The sequence below is a fragment of the Nesoenas mayeri genome, assembly GCF_963082525.1.
Source record: "Nesoenas mayeri genome assembly, chromosome: W".
In the NCBI taxonomy this organism is placed as follows: Eukaryota; Metazoa; Chordata; class Aves; order Columbiformes; family Columbidae; genus Nesoenas; species Nesoenas mayeri.
The window spans coordinates 674,172-694,585 of NC_137553.1; the positions used below are offsets into that span (position 1 = coordinate 674,172).

A 20,414-nucleotide genomic window follows, 5' to 3' on the forward strand; every position below is an offset into this window, starting at 1 on the left:
AACTCTAGCACTAAACTGTGTCCCTAATAACCTTGTCTAAATGCCTTTAAACTCCTCTAGGGATGGTGACTCCACCATTTCCCTGGGCATCCTGTTCCAATGCCTGATAAACATTTCTGTGAAGAATTTTTTCCTAATATCCAATCTGAACCTTTCCTGGTGCAACTTGAGGCCATTTCCTTTTGTCCTATCACTTGCTACTTGGGAGAAGAAACCAACACCCTCCATGCTGCAACCTCCTTTCAGGTAGTTCTAGACACTGATAAGGTCTCCCCTCAGCCTCTTTCCCCAGGCTACACAGCCCCAGTTCCCTCAACTGCTCCTCAGAAGACTTGTGCTCCAGGCCCCTCACCAGCTTCGTCGCCTCCTCTGCACTCTCTCTAGTACCTCCATGTCCTTCTTATGATGAGGGGCCCAAAACTGAACACAGTGTTCAAGGTGGGGCCTCACCAGTGCTGAGTACAGTGGCACAATCACTTCCCTAGTCCTGCTGGCCACACTATTCCTGATACGAGCCAGGATGCTGGTGGCCTTTTTGGCCACCTGGGCACACTGCTGGCTCATATTCAACCGGCTGTCAGTTAACACCCCCAGCTCCCTTTCTGCCAGACAACTTTCCAGCCACTCTTCCTCAAGCCTTTAGCCTTGCTTGGGGTCGTTATGACCCAAGTGCAGGACCCAGCACTTGGCCTTGTTAAACCTCATACAATTGGCCTCAGCCCAACGATCCAGCCAGTCCAGATCCCTCTGTAGAGCCTTCCTACCCTCCAGATCAACACTCCCACACAACTTGGTCTCATCCACAAACTTACTGAGGGTGCACTCAATCCCGTCATCCAGATCATTAATAAGGAGATTAAACAGAACTGGCCCAAATACTGAGCCGTGGGGAACATCACTCATGACTGGCTGCCAACTGGATTTGGCTCCATTCACCACAACTCTTGTTACTTGGGAGAAGACACCAACACTCACCTCTATACAACCTCCTTATGGGTAGTTGTAGAGAGAAATAAGGTCTCCTCCCAGCCTCCTTTTTTCCAGGCTAAACAACCCCACTTCCCTCAGCCGATCCTCATAAGCTACCAAGGGAACCAACCAGGAAAGGTGCCTTCCAAATTTGATTCTCACTAACAAAGAGGGTCTTGTAGGAGATGTGACGAAAAAGAAATTACATGGTCAGCGGAAGCAAGGTCAGGTGTCATGGGAGGAATACAGACATGCTGCTCGTCATTGTAGGGAGGAAATTAGTGCTGCCAAAGTTCAATTAAAATTGAAGCTGGCCAGTACTGTGAGGGACAATAACAAAGGCTTTTTAAAATATATTAATGGCAAAAGGCAAGCTAGAAATAATATTGGCCCATTACTTGATGAGCATGGTCACCTTATTCACAGGGACATAGACAAAGCTGAGACGTTTAATGCTTTCTTCACTTCACTTTTCAAAACTGATGATGGACTCGAGGGCCCCCATAACCCTGGACTAGTAAACCATGGCTGAGAGAACGATAACCTCCCAATCAATCCAGACCTTTATGGGATTTACTACTCCAGCTAGATCCCTGCAAGGTGATGAGGCCTGATGGGATTCATCCAAGGGTGCTTAAAGAGCTGGCTGACGTCATAGCGAGACCTCTCTCTGTGATTTTTGAGCACTCTTGAGAATGTGGAGAGGTCCTGGATGACTGAAAGCTGGCAAACGTTGTCCTAATCTACAAGAAGGGCAACAGAGATGACACTGGCAACTACAGGCCTGTCAAACTCGCTTCTGTTCTGGGCAAAATCATGGAGAAGATTGTTCTGGGAGTTATTGAAAAACATCTGAACAACAATGCAGTCATTGGTCCCAGCCAGCACGGGTTCATGAGGGAAAAGTCCTGCTTGACTAACTTAATTCTGTTCTACAACAAGGTTACCCACCTAGTCGACCAAGGGAAGCCTGTCAACATGATCTTTTTGGATTTCAGTAAAGCCTTTGATACTGCCTCTTGCAGTATCCTCCTGGACAAGATGTCCAGCACACAGCTGGGTAAACACACAGTGCAGTGGGTGAGCAGTTGGCTGATGGGCCGGGCTCAAAGGGTTCTAGCAAATGGGGTAAAGTCGGGCTGGCGTCCAGTCACTAGCGGGTTGCATGGGGATCCATCTTAGGGCCAGCACTCTTCAGTGTCTTCAGAAATGACTTGGACACAGGACTTGAGGGACTGATTAGCAAGTTTGTTGATGACACAAAATTGGGGGGAGCTGTTGACACTCTGGAGGGCAGAGAGGCCCTGCAGAGGGATCTGGACAAACTGGAGAACTGGGCAATCACCAACCGCATGAAGTTCAACAAGAGCAAGTGCTGGATTTTGCACCTGGGACACAGCAGCCCTGGCTGTACATACAGACTGGGGACGAGATGCTGGAAAGCAGCTCCGTGGAGAGGGATCTGGGGGTTCTGGTTGATGTCAAGTTGAACGTGAGCCGACAGCGTCCCTGGCAGCCAAGAGGGCAACCGCGTCCTGGGTGCATCCAGCACGGCATCGCCAGCCAGTCGGGGGAGGTGATTCTCTTGCTCTGCTCTGCACTGGTGTGCCCTCACCTGGAGCACTGGGTGCACTTCTGGGCACCACAGTGCAAAAAGGATACAAAGCTACTGGAGAGTGTCCAGAAGAGGGCTACGAAGTTGGTGAAGGGTTTGGAGGGGAAGCCGTATGAGGAGTGGCTAAAGTCACTTAGTTTGTTCAGCCTGGAGAAGAGGAGACTAAAGGGAGACCTTATCACAGTACAGCTTCCTCACAAGGGGAGGAGGAAGGGTAGGCACCCAACTTTTTAGTGACCAATGACAGGGGAGGTTTAGGTTGGACACTAGGAAAAGGTTCTTCACGCAGAGGATGGTGGAGCACTGGAACAGGCTCCCCAGGGAGGTAGTCAGGTCTCCAAGCCTGACAGTGTTCAAGAAGAGACTGAACAACTCCCTCAGACACATGGTGTGAACTGTGGGTTTGTCATATGCAGGGACAGGTGTTGGACTCCATGATCCTTGTGGGTCCCTTCCAACTCATGACATTCTATGATTCTATGATTCTAGGACTTGTTCTCTAGGCCCTTCACGAGCTTCATTAACCATCTCTGAATTTGCTCCAGCACCTCAATGTAGTGAGGGACCCAAAACTGGCCACACTTTTTTACGTGGGGCCTCACCAGTGCCGAGTACAGAGGGATGATCACTTCCCTAGTCCTGCTGGCCACACTATTTCTTGTGGAGGATGAAGACACGGACTCTGGCAGGGTACAGACCAAAAACCTTTTTTACACAAACTGCTATGCTTTATAGCTCTTTCTGCTGTCCACACGCTATCAGTGCTATGCTGATAGGGTAAAGCCTTGTAATCATGTGTATTCTTCTATCACTGTATTGGTTAAAGTCCTTTGTCCATGCACTGCTGCAACTCTGGAGCCACATCCTGTTCCTTGCTGTTGCTTTCTCAAAACTTGCTCATTCTGCTTCTCAAGGGCACAGACCTGTCTCATCAAGGTCAAACCCTTCCTCATATCCTTCAATTTCTGATACAAGCCAGGATGCTGTTGGCCTTCTTGGCCACCTAGGCACTCTGCCAGCTCATATTTGACTGGCTGTCGACCAACATCCCCAGGTCCTTTTTGGCTGGGTAGCTTGCCAGCCACTCAGACCTGTAGCATTGCACGGGGTAGGTTTGACTGAAGTGCAGGACCCAGGACTTGGCCTTATTGAACCTCATACAATTGGCCTTACTGAACCTCATACTATTGGCCTCAGCCTATCAATCCAGCCTGTCCAGGGGCCTCTGTAGAGCCTTCCTACCCTCCAGCAGATCAACACTCCCACCACACTTGGTCATCCGCAAACTTAGTCAGAGTGCACTCGATCCTCTCATCCAGATCATTGATAAAGAGATTAAACAGAACTGGCCCCAACACTGAGCCCTGGGGAACACCACTCGTGACCGGCTGACAACTGGATTTGGCTCCGTTCATCATAACTCTTTGGGCCCGGCCATCCAGACAGTTTTTTACCCAGCAAAGAGATGACCCCTCCAAGCCATGAGCTGTAGCTTCTCCAGGAGAATGCTGTGGGATACGGTGTCAAAGGCTTTACTGAAGTCCGGGTAGACAACATCCACAGCCTTTCCCTCATCCATTAAGTGTTGTAGAAGGCATTCAGGTTGGTCAGGCAGGACCTGCCTTTCGTAAACCCATGCTGACTGGGCTGGATTGCATGGTTGTCCTGTATGTGCCATGTGATGGCATTCAAGATGATCACAGAATCACAGAATCACAGAATCGACTGGGTTGGAAAAGACCTCAGAGATCATCGAGTCCAACCCTTGGTCCAACTCTAGTCTGTTTACTAGATCATGGCGCTAAGTGCCATGTCCAACTTCACTTTAAAAACCTCCAGGGACGGTGAGTCCGCCACCTCCCTGGGCAGGCCGTTCCAATGCCTGACCACTCTCTCTGTAAAGAATTTCTTCCTAATATCCAGCCTAAATTTCCCCTGGCAGAGTTTAAGCCCATGCCCCCTTGTCCTATTGCTGACTGCCTGGGAGAAGAGACCAATCCCCACCTGGCTATAACTTCCCTTCAGATAGTTATAGAGAGTGATGAGGTCACCTCTGAGCCTCCTCTTCTCCAGACTAAACAACCCCAGCTCCCTCAGCCTCTCCCCATAGGTCTTGTGCTCAAGGCCCTTCACTAGTCGTGTTGCTCTTCTCTGGACCCGCTCCAGCACTTCAATGTCTTTCCTGAACTGAGGGGCCCAGAACTGAACACAGTACTCCAGGTGTGGCCTCCCCAATGCAGAGCACAGGGGAAGGATCACTTCCCTTGTCCTGCTGACCACGCTATTTTTGATACAGGACAGGATTCCATTGGCCTTCTTGGCCACCTGGGCACACTGATGGCTCATGTTGAGCTTCCTGTCAATTAGTACCCCCAGGTCCCTTTCTGTCTGGCTGCTCTCCAGCCACTCTGTGCCCAGCCTGTAGCGCTGCAGGGGGTTGTTGTGACCAAAGTGCAGGACCCAGCACTTGGCCTTATTGAACTTCATCCCATTGGAATCAGCCCACTTTTCCAGTCTATCCAGATCCCTCTGCAGAGCCTTCCTGCCTTCCAGCAGGTTGACACACCTTCCCAACTTGGTGTCATCAGCAAATTTGCTGATGATGGTCTCAATCCCCTCATCTAAATCGTCAATAAAGATGTTAAACAGGACTGGACCCAACACTGACCCCTGGGGACACCACTAGTGACTGGCCGCCAGCTGGATGCAGCCCCATTCACCAGCACTCTCTGGGCCCGGCCCTCCAGCCAGTTCTTAACCCAGCAGAGAGTGCACTTGTCCAAGCCACGGGCTACCAGCTTTTGCAGGAGTATATTATGGGAGACATTGTCAAAGGCCTTGCTGAAGTCCAGATAGACCACATCCACGGCTTTCCCCTCATCCACCAGGTGAGTCACTTGATCATAAAAGGAGATCAGGTTGTTCAGACAGGACCTGCCCCTCCTAAACCCATGCTGGCTGGGTCTGATCTCTTGTCCATCCTGAAGGTGCTGTGTGATTCCATTCAGGATGATCTGCTCCATAACCCTGCCAGGCACCGAGGTCAGGCTGACAGGCCTGGAGTTGCCAGGGTCAGCTTTGCAGCCCTTTTTGTGGACTGGGGTAACATTGGCCAATTTCCAATCATATGGGACCTCCCCAGTGAGCCAGGACTGTTGGAAGATGATGGAGAGCAGCTTGGCAAGTTCTTCTGCCAGCTCCCTCATCACCCTAGGATGAATCCCATCTGCTCTGATCTGCTCTGTAACCTTCCCTGGATCCTTCTTCTGACCTTTCTTGTACATGGGCATCACATTTGCTAACCTCCAGTCAACTAGGACCTTCCTGGTTAGCCAGGACTGCTGACAAATTATGGAAAGTGGCTTGGTGCGCATCTCTGCCAGCCCCCTCAGTAGCCTTGGGTGGATCCCATCTCATCACATACACTTGTGCATATATAAGTGGTGTAGCAGGTTGCTAATCATTTCACCTTTTGTTATGGGGGCTTCATTCTGTTCCACGTCCTTGTCTTTCAACTCAGGGGGCTGTGTACCCCGAGAACAATTGGTTATACTGTTAAAGACTGAGACAAAGAAGGCATTAAGTACCTCAGACTTTCTGTCATGCTTTGTCACTATGTTTCCTCCTGCATCCAATAAAGGATGGAGATTCTCCTTAGCCCTCCTTTTGCTGCTCATGTATTTATAGAAATCTTTTTTATCCCTTTTGTGGCAGTAGCCAGATTAAGTTCTAGTTGTGTTTTGGCTCTTCTGCCTGCATAACCCGACGACATCCTTGCAGTCCTCCTGAGTAGCCTGCCCTTTCTTCCAAAGGTCATAAACTCTCTTTCTTTTCCTGAGTTCCAGCCGAAGCCTTCTCTTCAACCAGGCCGGTCTTCTTCCCTACTGGCTCATCTTTTGGCACAGGGAGACGGCCTGCTCCCACACCTTGGAGATTTCCTTGTGAAGAATGTACAGCCTTCCTGGACTTTGCCTTTCAGGAATGCCTCCCAAAGGACTCTGTCAACCAGCCTCCTCAACAGGCCCAAGTCTGCCCTCCAGAAGTTCTGCTAACCACCCTCCTTCTCCAAGAATAGAAAACTCGATCCTTTCATGATCGCTATGCCCAAGATAGCCTCCAACCATCACATCACCCACAAGTACTTCTCTGTTTGCAAACAAAAGGTCCAGCTGGGCACCTTCCCTTGTCGGCTCACTGACCATCTGCGTCAGGAAGTTACCTTCCAGACACTCCAGGAGCCTCCTAGGCTGTTTCCTCTCTGCTGTATTGTATTTCACAGAATGTTAGGGATTGGAAGGACCTGGAAAGCTCATCCAGTGCAATCCCCCCACCGGAGCAGGAACACCCAGATGAGGTTATACAGAAACGCGTCCAGGCAGGTTTTGAATGTCTCCAGAGTAGGAGACTCCACAAGCTCCCTGGGCAGATTGTTCCAGTGATCTGGCACCATCACTGTAAAGAAGTTTTTTCTCATATTTAAGTGGAACCTCCTATGTTCTGGTTTGCACCCATTGCCCCTTGTCCTATCACTGGTTGTCACCTGAAGAGCCTGGCTCCATCCTCCTGACACTCACCGTTTCCATATTGATCCCCATGAATGAGTCCCCCCTCAGTGTCCTCTTGTCCAGCTCCAGAGCCCCAGCTCCCTCAGCCTTTCCTCACACGGGAGATGCTCCACTCCCTTCAGCATCTTGGTGGCTCTGTGCTGGACTCTCTCCAGCAGTTCCCTGTCCTGCTGGAACTGAGGGGCCACAACTGGACACAATATTCCAGGTGTGGTTTCCCCAGGGCAGAGCAGAGGGGCAGGAGAACCTCTCTGACCTACTGACCACCCCCTTCTAACCCACCCCAGGTACCATTGGCTTCCTGGCCACAAGGGCCCAGTGCTGGCTCATGGTCACCCTGCTGTCCCCAGGGCCTCCAGCTCCCTTTCCCCTACACTGCTCTCCAACAGGTCATTCTCCAACTGATACTGGAACCTGGGGTTGTTCCTGCCCAGATACAAGACTCTACACTTGCCCTTGTTATATTTCATTAAATTTCTCCCCGCCCAACTCTCCAGCCTGTCCAGGTCTCTGGATGGCAGCACAGCTTCCAGTGTCACCACTCCTCCCAGCTTGGTGTCACCAGCAAACTTGCTGACAGTCACTCTATTCCCTCGTCCAAGTCATTGATGAATATATTGAATAATACCGGCCCCAGCACTGACCCGTGAGGCACTGCACTAGATCCAGGCCTCAACTGGACTCTGCCCCACTGACCATGACTCTCTTCTGGCTTCTTCCCTTCAGCCAGTTCGCAGTTCACCTCACTACCCTATCATCCAGACCACACTCCCTCAGTTTAGCTGTGAGGATGCTGTGGGAGACTGTGTCAAATGCTTTACTGAAATCAACATAGACCACATCCACCGCTCTGCCATCATCCATCCATCTTGTTATGTCCTCATAAAAGTCAATGAGGTTGGTCAAGCACGACTTCCCCTTGGTGAAGCCATGTTGACTGCCCCTAATGACCCTCTTATCCCTGATATGCCTTGAGATGGCACCAAGAAGAAGTCGTTCCATCAGTTTCCCAGGGATGGAGGTGAGGCTGACCAGTCTAGAGTTACCCGGGTCCTCCTTCTTGCCCTTTTTGAAGACTGCAGTGACATTTGCTTTCCTCCAGTCCTCAGGCACCTCTCCCATTTCCCAAGACTTGGCAAAGATGATGGAGAGCGGTCCAGCAATGACCTCAGCCAGCTCCCTCAGCACCCGCGGGTGCATCCCATCTGGACCCATGGATTTATGGATGTCCAGATTGCCCAACTGCTCCCTAACCCAGTCCTCATCAACCCAGGCAAACTCCTCCATTGTCCCGACTTCCCCTGGGGCCTCAGCGGTACGGGGCTCCTCAGGACAGCCTCCAGCAGAGCAGACAGAGACAAAGAAGGAGTTCAGTAACTCTGCCTTCTCTGTATCTTCTGTCACCAGGGCACCCACCTCGTTCATCAGTGGGCCTACATTGCCTCTGGTGTTCGTTTTATCTGCCACGTACTGGAAAAAGATCTTCCTGTTGTCCTTGACCCCTCTCGCCAGGTTTAATTCTAAGGAGGCCTTAGCTTTCCTAGTTGCCTCCCTACACCATCTGACAACAGCCTTATGTTCTCCCCAAGTGGCCAGCCCCTCCTTCCATGATCCGTAAACTCTCCTCTTCCACTTGAGCTTACCCAGCAGCTCCCTGTTTAACCACGCAGGTCTCCTGGCTCCCTTCCTTGACATCCTACGTGTCGGGATGCTCTGATCTTGTGCCTGGCAGAAGCAGTCCCTGAACACTAACCAACTATCTTGGGCCCCTTTTCCTTCAAGCAGCCTTGCCCATGGGATTTCCCCCAGCAATTGTTTGAAAAGGCCAAAGTTGGCCCTGCTGAAGTCCAGGGTTTCAATTCTGCTTGCTATTCTATTCCTGCCACACAAGATCCTGAACTCCACCATCTCATGGTCGCTGCAACCAAGGCAGCCCTCAACCTTTACTGCTTCAACCAGCCCCTCCTTGTTAGTGAGGATGAGGTCCAGCAGGGCTCCTCTCCTAGTCGGCTCCTCCACCCTTTGCATGAGAAAGTTCTCGTCAAGGCACTGGAGGAACCTCCTGGACTGTGGCTGGCTGGCTGGCTGAATGGTCCTTCCAGCAGACATCAGGGAAGTTAAAATCCCCCACCACAACCAGGGCCTGTGATTGTGAGGCTGCTCTCAACTGCCTATAGAGGCCTCATCAACTTCCTCACCCTGATCTGGTGGCCTGTCATAGACACCCACAACAGTATCACCCCTGCCAGCCTGCCCCTTCATTCTCACCCATAGACTCTCAACTCGCTCCTCATTCCTGCCTGGACAGTACTCAATACATTGTAGTTGCTCTATCATGTAAAGAGTAACTCCACCACCTCGCCTTACTCCCCTCTACCAGCTCCCTCAGCACCCTTGGGTGTATCCCATCTGGCCCCATAGACTTATGTGTGTCTAAGTGGTGTAGTAGGTCTCTAATCATTTCCCCTTGGATCATTTGGGCTTCATTTTGCTCTTCATCCCTGTCTTACAGCTCAGGGGGCTGTGTACCTGTAACACAACTGGTCTTACTATTAAAGACTGAGGCAAAGAAGACATTGGGTGGGTTTTCATGTCTTCTCACCCCTTTGATTTGGGGCTGGACTAGTTTGTGCAGTGACATCACTGCTCCCGAGCTGATGGAATGAGGTATCTGGAGTTGCTGTACAACATGAGTAGAGGTGGAAGGACCAGGAGGGGCTGGCATGGCATGGCATGGCACGGCACGGCACTGAGCAGGTTTGTTGTGCATGTGGGGTTTGCTCCATGATGGGTGGAGGCAACTGGGGCTGATACTCTTGGAAGTGATTGTGTGCAAGTAGGCGATGTTGGTGAACTTTGGCTGTCACCACAGGAAGTCGTGCAAGCACTTGTGGAGGTGATCAGGAGTGCGCACAGAGAAGCTGTGGAGTATGTGGCATCCCATGAGCTTAGGTACTGTGATTAGCACAGCAGATGCAAGCGAGATCTGTCCTGGGCCTCCTCTGAGTATGCCTCCCTTGTGGGACAATGCAGTGGGCGGGGTTTCACAGTGGCTGTTTTGGTCCCTGTGCTGACTCATTGGTTATAAATTTGCTGAGCACAAATCTGCTGAGTGTGGCCTTGTCTCAGGTGTGGCTCTGCTAGTTGTATGTGTTACTCTCATCTTGGCCTGGGTAGCGCTGTGGTCCTACTGAATAATAGTTAGGTCCTTCTTTGTTGGGATTCCTGCCTGTGGTGTAGGAAGATCTGGGCTGCTGGTTTTGCATGGTGGCTTTCCTTGCCCATGGTGCTTTTGCTTCAGGAAAAAAATATTGTCTCAGTGGAGTGTGACTTTTAGTCTGTGCTACTGCTTAGTATTTTTCAGTATAATGTATACTTTCTTTTCTGTAAGAGAGAAGAATAAAATGGTGTGGAGTTAAAAAAAAATGTAATTGAGACCTGGATATAAGATCTTTAAGCTTTCTTCTGTGTAGCACAAGCAGCTCTTAATAGTTGCAAGCTTGCCGGTGTTCCTGAAGCTGCTTTGTGTTGTGTCCATGTAGCAGTTACACCTGTAAGTTATGAAGCCTAGTGTCACATTCTGCAAAAGGTTGATTTGATAGTTATAAGTATCTGATTGGCTTTTTCTTTAATTATTGTATGTCTTCTCTTACAGTATCTACTTTAGCAAGAGGTAAGAACCCTAAGTATTTTAGATATTCCCATTGCACAAATAACTTATGAAAAATCAAGTAATTTTAATTTTAAAGTGGTAACTATAAGAAGACAGTAGTGTTGTACCCACTGATACAAAGAGCTAATATCTATTTTTAAAATATTGTTTAATTACTTGTTTTCTTCTTTTAATACAAGTAAAAGTACATATGTGTTTTCTTGACTTCTGTTAATGTTTGTCAGCATATTTCATTTGATTGCAAATTCTAAAAATCTTCTTTAAGTCATATTAAATAAATTAAGTATAGTTGTATTTTAAATCTGATTTTTATGTTGAGATATTTTCAGGAAATGCTCATTTTTATCATATTATCCCTTATGGAAATTACTTTAACTTGACCAATAGTAATTTAGTTGGAAATTGTGAGAAGGCCCCTGAGCATTTAGCATTTCATCTTTGCAACCTTTCAGGGTTGTATTTTGGAGCAAACACTGGTTTCTTGAGATTTCTCGCAATAAGTTCTTGGAAGGTATAGTAAGATGTCTGACAGCAAAGGACTAACCATGTTGACTAGGGTGGTCTGTCTTGGTCTGTGTACTTGTTTGGAAGTATTGTTTGTTATGAAAGGTACATTAGTTTCACTTAATGTGTTCCATTTACACTCACCTAAGGGTTTTTCATAAAATCATAGAATAGTTTGGGTTGGAAGGGACCTTCAAAGGCCATCTAGTCCAACCACTGTGCAATGAGCAGGGACATCTTCAACTAGAACAGGTTGCTCAGAGCCCCATCCAGCCTGGCCTTGAATGTCTCCAGGGACGTGGCATCTACCACCTCTCTGGGCAACCTGGGCCAGTGTTTTACCATCCTCAGTGTAAAAAATTTCTTTCTCATGTCTAACCTGAATCTCCTCTCTCCTAGTTTAGAACCATTACCCCTTGTCCTATTGCAACAGGCCCTGCTAAAAAGTCGGTCCCCATCTTTCTTATAGGCCCCTTTTAAGTACTGGAAGGCTGCAATAACGTCTCCACAGAACCTTCTCTTTTCCAGGCTGAACAACCCCAATTCTCTCAGCCTGTCCTCAAAGTAGAGCTGTTCCATCCCTCTGATCATCTTGGTGGTCCTCCTCTGGACCCTCTCCACCAGGTCCATGTCTTTCCTGTACTGAGGGCTACAGAGCTGGACACAGTACTCCAGGTGGGGTCTCACCAGAGCAGAGGGACAGAATCCCAGAATCCCAGAGTGTCAGGGGTTGAAGGGCCCTGGAAAGCTCATCCAGTGCAATCCCCCCTGCAGCAGGAACACCCAGATGAGGTTACACAGGAAGGTGTCCAGGCGGGTTGAAATGTCTGCAGAGAAGGAGACTCCACAACCTCCCTGGGCAGCCTGGTCCTTGGTAGTGCTCCAATTCACACAGGCAGGGCAATCAGGAAAGGTGCTTCTAGGTCTCTGCCATAATAGTGAGCACTCACCTCAGAGTTAAAAACTGTGCTCCTGTAGACAAAGGCCCTGCAATGTCTCATGCTTCTACCCAAACAGAACTGGTATGGAAGGAGACTTCAGTACAGGCAGTAGGTTGCAATGAGTGCCCAGACCCTTGTCCTGGAGAAAAAGTAAGTGCCTGCACAAGAGGTGCACAAGTTGATGATCTGATACATCAGGTGGCTGAGTTTCAGGAAACAGTTAAAAGGCTGCTTAGTATTAGAGGAGCTGAGATGGAGATAGGTGGTTTCAGAACTGTGCTCCTATAGCAGACACCAATGAGAAGGTAGCTGACATCACTGAGAATGAGGCACCTTGGACCCCGGTGACCCGCAAAAGCAGGGCTCCACCTCAGTCTCTACCTTCCAGCATCACAACCAAAAGCAGATGTGAAGTTTCAACAGCTATAGACACCAAAGAGCTAGGTCTGCAAGGAGAAACGGTACCAGCAGCACACAGTGGATACCATAAAAAGCAACAAAGGGTGCTCATAGTGGGTGACTGTGTTAAAGGGCACTGAAGCATCCATCTGCCATCCTGAGAGGGAGTCACGAGAGGCAGGCTGCCTTCTGGGAGCTAAGATGCAAGATGTTGCCGAGAGGGTTCCACAACTTGTCAAGAGCACAGACTACAACCCACTGCTGCTCTTTCATGTAGGCACAAATGACACTGCAAGCCGGAACCTGGGCAGAATCAATGAAGACCATAAAGCCCTGGGGGTGCAAGGAAAATATCAGTGCCCAAGTCATCTTTTCCTCCATTCTACCAGTTGGAGGAAAGGGGGCAGCCAGAAATGGATGCATAATGCACATTAACTCCTGACTTCAAGGCTGGTGCTGTCGTGAGGGTTTTGGCTTTTATGACAATGGGACATTCTTTTATGACTATAACCTGTTAGGGAGGGATGGAACCCACTTGTCTAGAAGAGGCAAGGGCATCTTTGGCAATAGGCTGACCAACTCGGTGAGGCAGGCTTTAAACTGAAGAGCTCAGAGAGCAGGGTCCAAAGTGGCAATGCTCATGGAATTGCATCCAACTGGGGAATAAGCCAGGCCAACCAGAGCAGCGACAAATATTCCTTAGCTGCCTCCCAAAATGAGAACCAGAAGGCCAACCACCTCAAGGGTGTTTGGCTCTGGTGGTTCCTTCTGCACACCTCATGAGAAACCTGCATGCTTGATTACTTCTCTGAATTGACTGCACACCAACACATGCAGCATAGAGAATAAATAGGAAGAATTAGAGATCTATGTGCAGTTGTAAGGCCACACAGTGCTCCAGGTGAGGCCGCACCAGTGCAGAGTAGAACAGGACAATCACCTCCCTTGACTGGCTGGCAATGGTGTGCTGAGGTTCCATCTGAACATCAGGAAACACTTTTTTACTGTGAGGCTGACTGAGCACTCTGGTTGCCCAGAGTGATTGTGAAGTCTCCCTCCTTGGAAATATTCAAAAGTCCTCTGGACAGGGTTTTGGGCAATTGACTCTAGGTGGCCCTTCTTGAGCAGGGGGGTTGGACAGGATTACTTGCAGAGGTCCCTTACAACCTCAGCCATTCTGTGAAAAACAAACAATATAGTAAAATTTGGCATTACCCCAGTTATTGCATGCTTCTTTTCTTTTGATAGTTCACATTTTTCCTGCCTAATCATTACTAGGTTTAGTAATGGTAACTGCTTGAGTAAAAGTTTAGTAGGAGAAAAAACTCCAGCTTGTGGCATGTATCTTTAAAATATGGGTCTGAAAAGAGGTGAAATGTAGTCAGAAAGACTGTAAAGTCAAGAGGGGAAAATATTTTTTTCTTCTCATGTGTTGATACAGCTTAAGGATTAGAAAAAGAGTGTGCTTATACAGGTGTGAGCTGAAAAGAAGTCAAGAGAATAAGTTATCTATCAAGCAGAAAAAGAAATAGGGCTTCTGTCTATAATCACTGAAGAGTTGTGGAGATCAGAGGATGTCCCTGATGACTGGAAGAGGGCAAATGTCACACTCATCTACAACAAGGGCCCAAAGGAGGACCCAGGAAACTACAGGCCCATTAATCTTACTTCAGTCCCTGGGAAAGTAATGGAACAAGTTCTCCTGGAAAGTGTTACAAGCCAAATGAAGCAGGTAATTGGGAAAAGCCAATATGGATTTACTAAAAGCAAATCATGCCAGACTAACTTCATCACCTTGTACAACAAAATAACTTATTCTGTTGACATGAGGAGAGCAGAGAAGTGGATGTTGTTTACCTGGACTTCAGCAAAGTGTTTGACACTGTTTCCTACAGCCTTCTCCTAGACAAACTGGCAAGATACAGACTGGATGGGTAGTCTGTGAGATGGATAGGAAATTGGCTAACAGGTTGCACTCAGAGGGTGGTAATCAGTGGTTTTTACTCAGGCTGGCAGCCTGTCACAAGTGAGGTTCCGCAGGGATCAATACTGAGCTCCACACTGTTCAACATCTTAATAAATGATCTGGACGATAGGATTGAAAACACCCTCACCAAGTTTGCTGATGACACCAAGCTGAGTGGTGAGGTGGACATGTCAGAAGGGAAAGCCATCTTACAGAGTGACCTGGATAGCCTGGAAGGGTGAGCTAGCAAGAATATTGTGAAGTTAGAAAAGACAAATGCAAGGTCCTGCACCTGAGATGACATAACTAAAGAGCCCAGTATCTGTGTGACTGGGGAGCAGCCTTGCTGAAAGGGACCTGGTGAACAACAAGCTGAATACGACTCAGCATTGCACCACTTCAGCAACAAAGGAAAATCGGATTCTGGGCTGCATCCACAGGGGCCTTAGTAGCAGAGACAGAGATACGATCATCTTGGTCTACTCAACGCATGTCAGGCCACACCTGGAATACTGTGTCTAGTCCTGGTCCCCACAATTCAAGACATGGAGAGACTGGAGTAAGTCCAAAGGAGGACCATGAAGATGATCAAAGGGCTGGAGAACCTGCCCTATGAGGAGAGACTGAAGGAGTTGGGTCTTTTCTCCCTGGAGAAGAGAAGGCTCAGGGGGGACCTCATCACAGTATTCTAGTACTTGAAAGGTGGCTATAAAGAGGATGGAGGCTCTCTCTTCACAAGGAGACATATGAAGAGAACAAGGGACAAGGGGTTCAAGCTGTATTGGGGATGGGTTTCATCTCAATTTAGGAAAGAAATTTTTTACAGTGAGAACAATCATTCACTGAAACAACCTCCCCAGGGATATGGTAGAGTCCTCCATCAGTGGAGGTTTTCAAGATGTGATTGGACAGGGTGCTAGTTAATCTCATCTAGGCTCCCTTTCCCATGACAGGTTGGACCATGTGATCTTTTGAAGTCACTTCCAATCTGAGCCATTCTATGAAATATTCTACTCAACTGATAGTGTCCAGAAAGTGGAAATCAAACTTTAAAGCTAAAAACCATGAGGGCAAATAAAATAGGAAGAAAAAATAATATTTGGTATACTGAGGAAAATTGTGAGGAATGAACAAGTGTAGAGAGGCTTTAAAACATGATAGTCTTTAAATGTATGTGAAGCAAAGGGCTTCTAACAGGGTTACAGGAGGCAGTTCAGGAAGACAGTTAATGTAGAGAAACTCATTTTTCTCTGTATTGGTCATCTGCGAATGACTACAAATATTTGGTTTCTTAAACTGATCACATATCTCTTAACTGAAATTATTATGATGGAGAGGTGTAGCTAACCATTTTAAGCAGGGACAAGCAGTGAAAAGGAGAGGTAACTATTTCTGTTCAGGACCGCATGTAAACATGGAGGTGAATGGTTTTCTTATCCCTAACACTGACAACTCTAGGAGCTATTGAGTCCCGGCAGAACTTCAGCACAGTACACAAATTTAAATCAAGTTTTTCATGGTGGTTGGTTTTGATCACATTGACTTTACTTGTTAATTACTGTTACTGTACTAACAAGTTAAAAGATGAGGCACTGCTGTGCTGGGATAGTAGAGCTGATATGTACTCCAGACATTTTAAAATTATTTTATAGCTATGTAAGCGTGGACCTGGTAGGAATGGAATGCATATGCTGAACTATAGCTCTATATGGCATTTATTTACTAGCAAATATGGATCCCATTGGTGTGAAATCTATGCTTATCTTTTACAAAAAGGTCTTTGGATCACTTGTTAATATTTTTATATCCTAAAACTGTATCAGACAGGGAGTGCCTGTGTTGAATATTATAACAAAATAGGACTTAAATCTTTTTCTTGAAGTAACCGTTTACTCCTTTTTCTAATATAACTTCTGTGGTTGCCGTAGCATTAGTATTTAAAATAACTTGATGTTGCTAAAATGTGCTCTAGTAAAAATCATCAGGTGGGCAATTAAGTGTTTGCATTATGAAGGCAATAGGTTCTACAACTAATTATAGTTGTTTAACTTTATGGTGTTTTGATCTAATCTGTTAAGTCTTCCTCTCTAAGGCTAGCTGAAGTAAATACTATTGGAGTTTCAATATGGTAAACAAATCACACAACTAAAGGTTTTTTTGTTTACATTGTCACAGAGTGAAGATAGTTTAAGTCCCAAGAGACAACGCCTTTCTCACTCAGTCTTTGACTATACAGTGGTATCACCAACTGCATCACCACCAACGCGACCATGGGAGATGGCATCAAATAGGCAGCCTCCTTTGGCTCGGTCCAACCAACATCACTTCCTTGGGGAACGCTGCAGCACACCTGCACGAAGTAGGAGGAGGTAAGTAAGCTATTTAGGTTAGGGGCCAGTTTATTTTGCTCTTTATTGTCAACTCAGGGGAAGCCTATTTCAGGTAACAATGAATAGTATTTATTATATGACAAATATTCTAATGCTTCTTTTGACTTTTTTTTTTTTTTTACTAAATTATAATAAGTGCAGCAAAAAACTGTATGGAAAGTAATTTCAGTTCTTGCATCTTCCAATAATTTGTAAGAGTAGAAAGAAATTGGAGAAGAGAATGCTTGTTAACACTTCCCTGGCGAGATTATTACAATGGCTGGTTGTTCTCATCATGAACAAATTTCCTCTTGTGTCCAACTGGAATTTCCCCAGAAATAACTTGTATCCATTACCCCTTGTCTTTTCCATGTGACTATTTGTAAAAGGAGTCTCCATCTTCTTTGTAGCCACCCTTTAAATACTGGAACATGGTGATGAGATCTCCCCTAAGCATTGTTTTCTCAAGGCTGAACAGGCCCAGTTCTCTCAGCCTTTCCCAGTCCTGTCATCATATTTGTGGCCCTTCTCTGGACCCTCTCCAGCCTGTCCACATCTTTTTTGCATAGTGGGGACCACAAGTGAACACAGTATTCCAGGGGTGGCCTGACGAGTGCTGAGTAGAGTGGGATAATGACTTCTTTGTCTCTGCTGGTGATGCCCTTGCTAATGCAGCTCAGCATTCTGTTGGCCACCTTTGCCGCAGCAAAAACCAGGAGGAGTGGTTGATACAGCAAAAGGCTATACTGCCATTCGACGAGACCCGGACAGGCTGGAGGACTGGGCAGAAAGGAACCTAATTAAGTTCAACAAGGGCAAGTGTGGTGATCCTCCCCCTCTGCTCTGCCCTGGTGAGGCCCCATCTGGAGTACTGTGTCCAGTTCTGGGCTCTCCAGTTTAAGAAGGGCAAGGAATTACTGGAGGGAGTCTGGTAGAGAGATACAAAGATGATGAGGGGTCTGGAGTATCTTTCTTATGAAGAAAGACTGAGAGAGTTGGATGTTAAGAGGATGGGACCAGACTCCCTTCAGTGTTGCCCAATGATAGGATAAAGGGCAATGGGCACAGACTGAAGCACAGGAGGTTCCATCTGAATATGAGGAGAAACTTCTTCACCTTGAGGGTGCCAGAGCCTGGCCCAGGCTGCCCAGGGAGGTTGTGGAGTCTCCTTCTCTGCAGACATTCAAACCCACCTGGACACCTTCCTGTGCAACCTGCTCTGGTGACCCTGCTTTAGCAGGTGGGTTGGACTGGATGATCTCCAGAGGTCCCTTCCAACCCCAACCATTCTGTGATTCTGTGAAATGAGGGCTGTTATGGGGAAAGTTGACTCTATCCACGCCTGACCCAATAAAATGACGCACCCATGCAGTGACTCACTGACTGAGGCTGATAGAGGTATCTTTTCCCTCTACTCAGCAGTGGTGAGGTGTCACGGGGTGTATTTAAGGTTCTGCTTGCTGCAGAACAATGTTTAGATTTCTCAAAGAGAAGCGCGACATAAAAGAGTTCGGTGGCAGGTGCACTCTATTATTTACTGCATGGGGGAGATATACCAAGCCAAATGCTGCTGACCTTCTCTCCAGGTGCCTGTACCCATTCACAAAGCAAACTGTCAGGCGCCTTCCCTCCCTGATAACCGTGTCTTGGAGCTCCGGAGACAACTTTCAGGCGAGACCTGTATCTGTTGCGGTGCAAACTGTCAGGATTCTTTTTCCCTGATAACTGTTCATTCCGGAGTCTGTATTTAGAGCTCTGAAGGCAAACTTTCAGGGGAGACCTGTACCCATTCACAAAAGCAAACTTTCAGGCATTTCCTCCCAGATAACTGTTTTGTCTAGACTCTGTATTTTAGAACTCCAGAGGCAAACTTTCAGGCGAGACCTGATAACCGTATGCAGAGCAGACTTTCAGGAAACAAAATTATCAGAAAAAAAAATTAATGGAGTAGAATAGCAGGAGGGCTGGCTCAAGCTGGGTACATGTGCAGATATCCAACTGAGCATACAAAACCATGTTTCAGTCCAATAGCAATATCTCACTCTGGGGTCTTCTTGCTTCTCATTGGATCTTTTTCTCTGATTCCACATGGGCCTTGTTTTGTTCAGCTGTAGACATAGTTTATGGTCCATAACGTTGCAGGTACTGTTTTGTCTGGGCCCAAGATAGCTGGATTGCATTCAGAGATTGCTTCTTCCACGCTCAGGATCAGAGCATCCCCACATGTAGGGAGTCAAGGAAGGGAGCCAGGAGGCCTGCGTGGTTGAATAGGGATCTGTTGGGTATGCTCAAGCAGAAGAGGAGAGTTTACACGTCATGGAAGCAGGGGCTGGCCACTTGGGAAGAATATAAGGCTGCTGTTAGAGGATGTAGGAAGGCAGCTAGGATAGCCAAGCCTCCTTAGAATTACAGCTGGTGAGAGGGGTCAAGGACAGCAAAAAGAAACTTTTTCAATACATAGTGGATAAAACTAATACCAGAGGCAATGTAGGCCCACTGAGGAATGGGGTGGGTGCCCTGGTGGCAGAAGATACAGAGAAGGCAGAATTACTGAATGCCTTCTTTGTCTCTGCTCTGCCAGAGGCTGTCCTGGGGAGCCCTGTACCCCTGAGACCCGGATGAAGCCAGGTCAATGGAGGAGTTTGCTTTAGTCGATGAGGACTGGGTTAGGGAGCAATTAAATACTCTGGACATCCATAAATCCATGGGTCCAGATGGGATGCACCCGCGGGTGCTGAGGGAGCTGGCTGAAGTCATTGCTGGACCGCTCTCCATCATCTTTGCCAAGTCTTGGGAAACGGGAGAGGTGCCTGAGGACTGGAGGAAAGCAAATGTCACTCCAGTCTTCAAAAAGGACAAGAAGGAGGACCCGGGTAATTATAGGCCGGTCAGCCTCACCTCTGTCCCTGGGAAAGTGATGGAACAGCTTATCCTTGGTGCCATCTCAAGGCATATCAAGGATAAGAGGGTTATTAGGGGCAGCCAGCATGGCTTTACCAAGGGTAAGTCATGCTTGACCAACCTCATAGCCTTTTATGAGAATGTAACAAGGTGGATGGATGATGGCAGAGTGGTGGATGTGGTCTACCTTGACTTCAGTAAAGCCTTTGACACAGTCTCCCACAGCATCCTCACAGCTAAGTTGAGGAGGTGTGGTCTAGACAATAGAGTAGTGAGGTGGGTTGCAAACTGGCTTAAGGAGAGAAGCCAGAGAGTGGTAGTCAATGGTGCGGAGTCTAGTTGGAGACCAGTATCTAGTGGAGTACCTCAGGGGTCAGTACTGGGGCCAGTATTATTCAATATATTCATTAACGATTTAGACGAGGGAATTGAGTGCACTATCAGGAAATTTGCTGATGACACTAAGCTGGGAGGAGTGGCTGACACGCCAGAAGGCTGTGCTGCCATCCAGT

At 47.7% G+C, this 20,414-nt stretch overlaps 1 protein-coding gene across 1 annotated transcript in view; it reads left to right on the forward strand.

The window, feature by feature from the left end:
* The window catches only part of LOC308051448 (E3 ubiquitin-protein ligase RNF38-like), a gene marked incomplete at both ends in the record, with an annotated part of 164,476 nt that overhangs the window by 81,877 nt on the left and 62,185 nt on the right, over nt 1–20,414 (forward strand). Inside the window, one exon of the mRNA XM_080361884.1 lies at nt 16,808–17,001. Coding sequence (XP_080218010.1) covers nt 16,808–17,001 — 194 coding nt within the window. The remainder of the gene's footprint in view (nt 1–16,807; nt 17,002–20,414) is intronic.